The sequence below is a fragment of the Poecilia reticulata genome, unplaced genomic scaffold, assembly GCF_000633615.1.
Source record: "Poecilia reticulata strain Guanapo unplaced genomic scaffold, Guppy_female_1.0+MT scaffold_236, whole genome shotgun sequence".
Lineage (NCBI taxonomy): Eukaryota > Metazoa > Chordata > Actinopteri > Cyprinodontiformes > Poeciliidae > Poecilia > Poecilia reticulata.
The window spans coordinates 45,205-48,192 of NW_007615028.1; the positions used below are offsets into that span (position 1 = coordinate 45,205).

Here is a 2,988-nt window from a genome sequence, read left to right on the forward strand (position 1 = left end):
GCGGGGGCCGGCGCCAGGAAGGGCGGTAAGCTGGGGGAGCAGATGAAGCACTGCGACGCCATCTTGAAGGAGATGCTGTCCAAGAAACACGCCGCCTACGCCTGGCCCTTCTACAAGCCGGTGGACGCCGAGGCGCTGGAGCTGCACGACTACCATGACATCATCAAGCACCCCATGGACCTCAGCACCGTCCGGGTAAGGCCCGCTTCGCCGGTCCTGCTGGGTCAGAACCGCCGCGCTTCAGGCAGGAGACATCTCTGTCCTGCAGCGCAGCTCTGGTCCTGGTCCTGGTCCTGGTTCTGGTTCTGGTTCTGGTCCTGGTCCGGGTTCTGGTCCTGGTCCGGGTTCTGGTTCTGGTTCTGGTCCTGGTTCTGGTCAAGGTCCAGTTCTGGTTCTGGTCCTGGTCCGGGTTCTTGTCCAGGTCCAGTTCTGGTCCAGGTTCATGTTCTGGTCCTGGTCCTGGTCTGGGTTCTGGTTCTGGTCCTGGTCCTGGTCCTGGTCCGGGTTCTGGTTCTGGTCCGGGTTCTGGTTCTGGTCCAGTCCTGGTTCCGGTCCTGGTCCCCTGGTTCCGGTCCAGTTCTTCCTGTCGATGAAGCCACTCATATCTGATTAAAGACTAAATGTTTCCTGTTTCTTTCCAGGAACACGATGAGGACAGGAAGTCTCATTTTCTCTGACTTCCTGTCCTTTAGCCTTTTGCTTCCTCAGAAATACGGCGACTGGCAGCCGACCAGCGGGCTCAGCCAGAACCGGAGACCCGGTTCTGGATCACATGGTCCATCTGGGTCCACTATGTGGAGCAGGCTTTTATTATGAAGGTCTGCCATCCTGTTGTAGTTTGAGCTGCTGGTTGACCCAACAGGCGCAGCAGCAGTTAGCTGGTTAGCTGGTTAGCTAGCTGCAGACCAGCTAGCGCCTGGCTAGCCGCCGGGTCAGGAGCTCCATGCTGGTGGAGATCACACAGTTTCATATTTTAGTCTTAAACTGATGTGATGAATAAAACAGAAGACATGTTGATTTTCCCTTCAGTCATAAAATAAAATCTAAAAGTTTCATTCAGGAGACAGAATGTAATTTTTAGGGTTGGAAGCTGGAATGTGACAAACCCCATTTTTATGTGAAGATGGCTTGCCATACGTTCAGCTCGGTGGTGATGTCACTAACAGGAGCTCCTGTTTTCTGGTCTCACTAAAAACCAGCAGCCAATCAGCTGCCTGCGGGGGCGGAGCTTGTAGCGCTGACGGTGATGCGTTTGTGTGTCTGCAGAAAAAAATGGACAAAGGAGAATACAGCGACCCACAGAGCTTTGCCACAGACGTCAGGTTAATGTTCTCCAACTGCTACAAGTACAACCCCCCCGACCACGAGGTGGTGGCCATGGCCCGCAAGCTGCAGGTAGGTCGGCGCGCCGGCGGCCCGCCCGCCGCCGCCACGCCCGCCCTGACCCCGCCCTCTCTCTCTGCGCAGGACGTGTTCGAGATGCGCTTTGCTAAGATCCCGGACGAGGGCCTGGAGGTCTCGGTCCCGTCCACCACGCCGGTGGTCAGTAAAAGCACCGCCTCCTCCGACAGCAGCAACAACTCCTCCTCCGACGAATCGTCGGACTCCGAGGAGGAGCGAGCCACCCGACTGGCCGAGCTACAGGAGCAGGTTGGTGCTGCCGACCAATCACAGGTCAAGAACATTCTGGCTTCCTTCTCCTTTAGTCTGAATCATGTTTGCATAGCCGTACGTTGCCGTGGGCGAGTCTGCGAGCGGCGGGTTGACTGTCGGTGTGTCCCTTCAGCTGAAGGCCGTGCACGAGCAGCTGGCCGTGCTGTCGCAGGCGCCCGTCAGCAAGCCAAAGAAGAAGAAAGAGAAGAAGGACAAAGAGAAGAAGAAGGACAAGGACAAAGGGAACAAAGCCAAGATAGAAGAAGAGAAGAAACCCAAGGCCGCCGCTCAGCAACCCAAGCCAGCCAATCAGAAGAAAGCACCAGCCAGGAAAGCCAACAGCACGGTACCGGCCACCAGGTACGAGCCGCCTGACCTCTCACCTGCCATGACGCAGCTTCCTGGGCCCACCGCGTCCTCTCTGTTTCCAGGCAACCCAAGAAAGCCAACAAGACGCCGGGCGGCGGATCGGCCAACGGCGACGACGGCGAGGAGTCGTCCCTGCCGATGTCGTACGACGAGAAGCGGCAACTGAGCCTGGACATCAACCGGCTGCCGGGCGAGAAGCTGGGCCGGGTCGTCCACATCATCCAGTCCAGGGAGCCGTCGCTGAGGGACTCGAACCCCGACGAGATCGAGATCGACTTCGAGACGCTCAAACCCTCCACGCTGCGCGAGCTGGAGCGCTACGTCAAGTCCTGCCTGCAGAAGAAGCAGAGGAAGCTGCTGCGTGAGTACTGCGCTTGTCGCCATAGCAACGGGTTGTTTACACAGAGAAACTAGTTACTGAGTGAAACCTGCTGAGGAAAATTACATCAGCTGTGGATTTTTAAAATGAGGCTGAACCACGAGAAGAAACTATTCATAGACCTGATGGAAGCAGAGACTTAATACGCCACCAGGGGGCGACAGCTGCACTCACACCACCAGGACCTGCAGTGGCCTGGGGAACAAAATGGCTGGTTCTCACCTCCTCGTACCAACGCCTTCCCAGGGCATCATGGGAAATGCTTCGGTTTCTCCAAGCCCCGCCCACGTCATCCTGATCCCTCACTGGAAAACAGGAGCGCAAGGCGGGGACCATGATCCATGATCAATGATCATTGATCAATGATCCATGATCAATGATCAATGATCATTGATCCATGATCAACGATCAACGATCCATGATCAACGATCAACGATCCATGATCCATGATCCACGATCCACGATCCACGATCAATGATCAATGATCCATGATCCATGATCCACGATCCACGATCCACGATCAACGATCAATGATCAATGATCCATGATCCATGATCAACGATCAATGATCAATGATCCACGATCCA

The 2,988-nt window shown here is 55.8% G+C and overlaps 1 protein-coding gene across 2 annotated transcripts in view; it reads left to right on the forward strand.

The window, feature by feature from the left end:
* The first annotated feature begins 6 nt into the window (after positions 1–6).
* The window catches only part of LOC103460401 (bromodomain-containing protein 3-like), a 4,516-nt gene continuing 1,534 nt past the window's right edge, over positions 7–2,988 (forward strand). The window contains exons 1-5 of one of the 2 annotated variants that reach the window (XM_017303300.1): positions 7–195; positions 1,267–1,395; positions 1,468–1,674; positions 1,787–2,013; positions 2,085–2,383. In XM_017303300.1, the coding sequence (XP_017158789.1) occupies positions 43–195; positions 1,267–1,395; positions 1,468–1,674; positions 1,787–2,013; positions 2,085–2,383 (1,015 nt within the window). In that variant the 5' untranslated portion in view covers positions 7–42. The remainder of the gene's footprint in view (positions 196–1,266; positions 1,396–1,467; positions 1,675–1,786; positions 2,014–2,084; positions 2,384–2,988) is intronic. The other variant, XM_017303301.1, reaches the window with a different exon arrangement.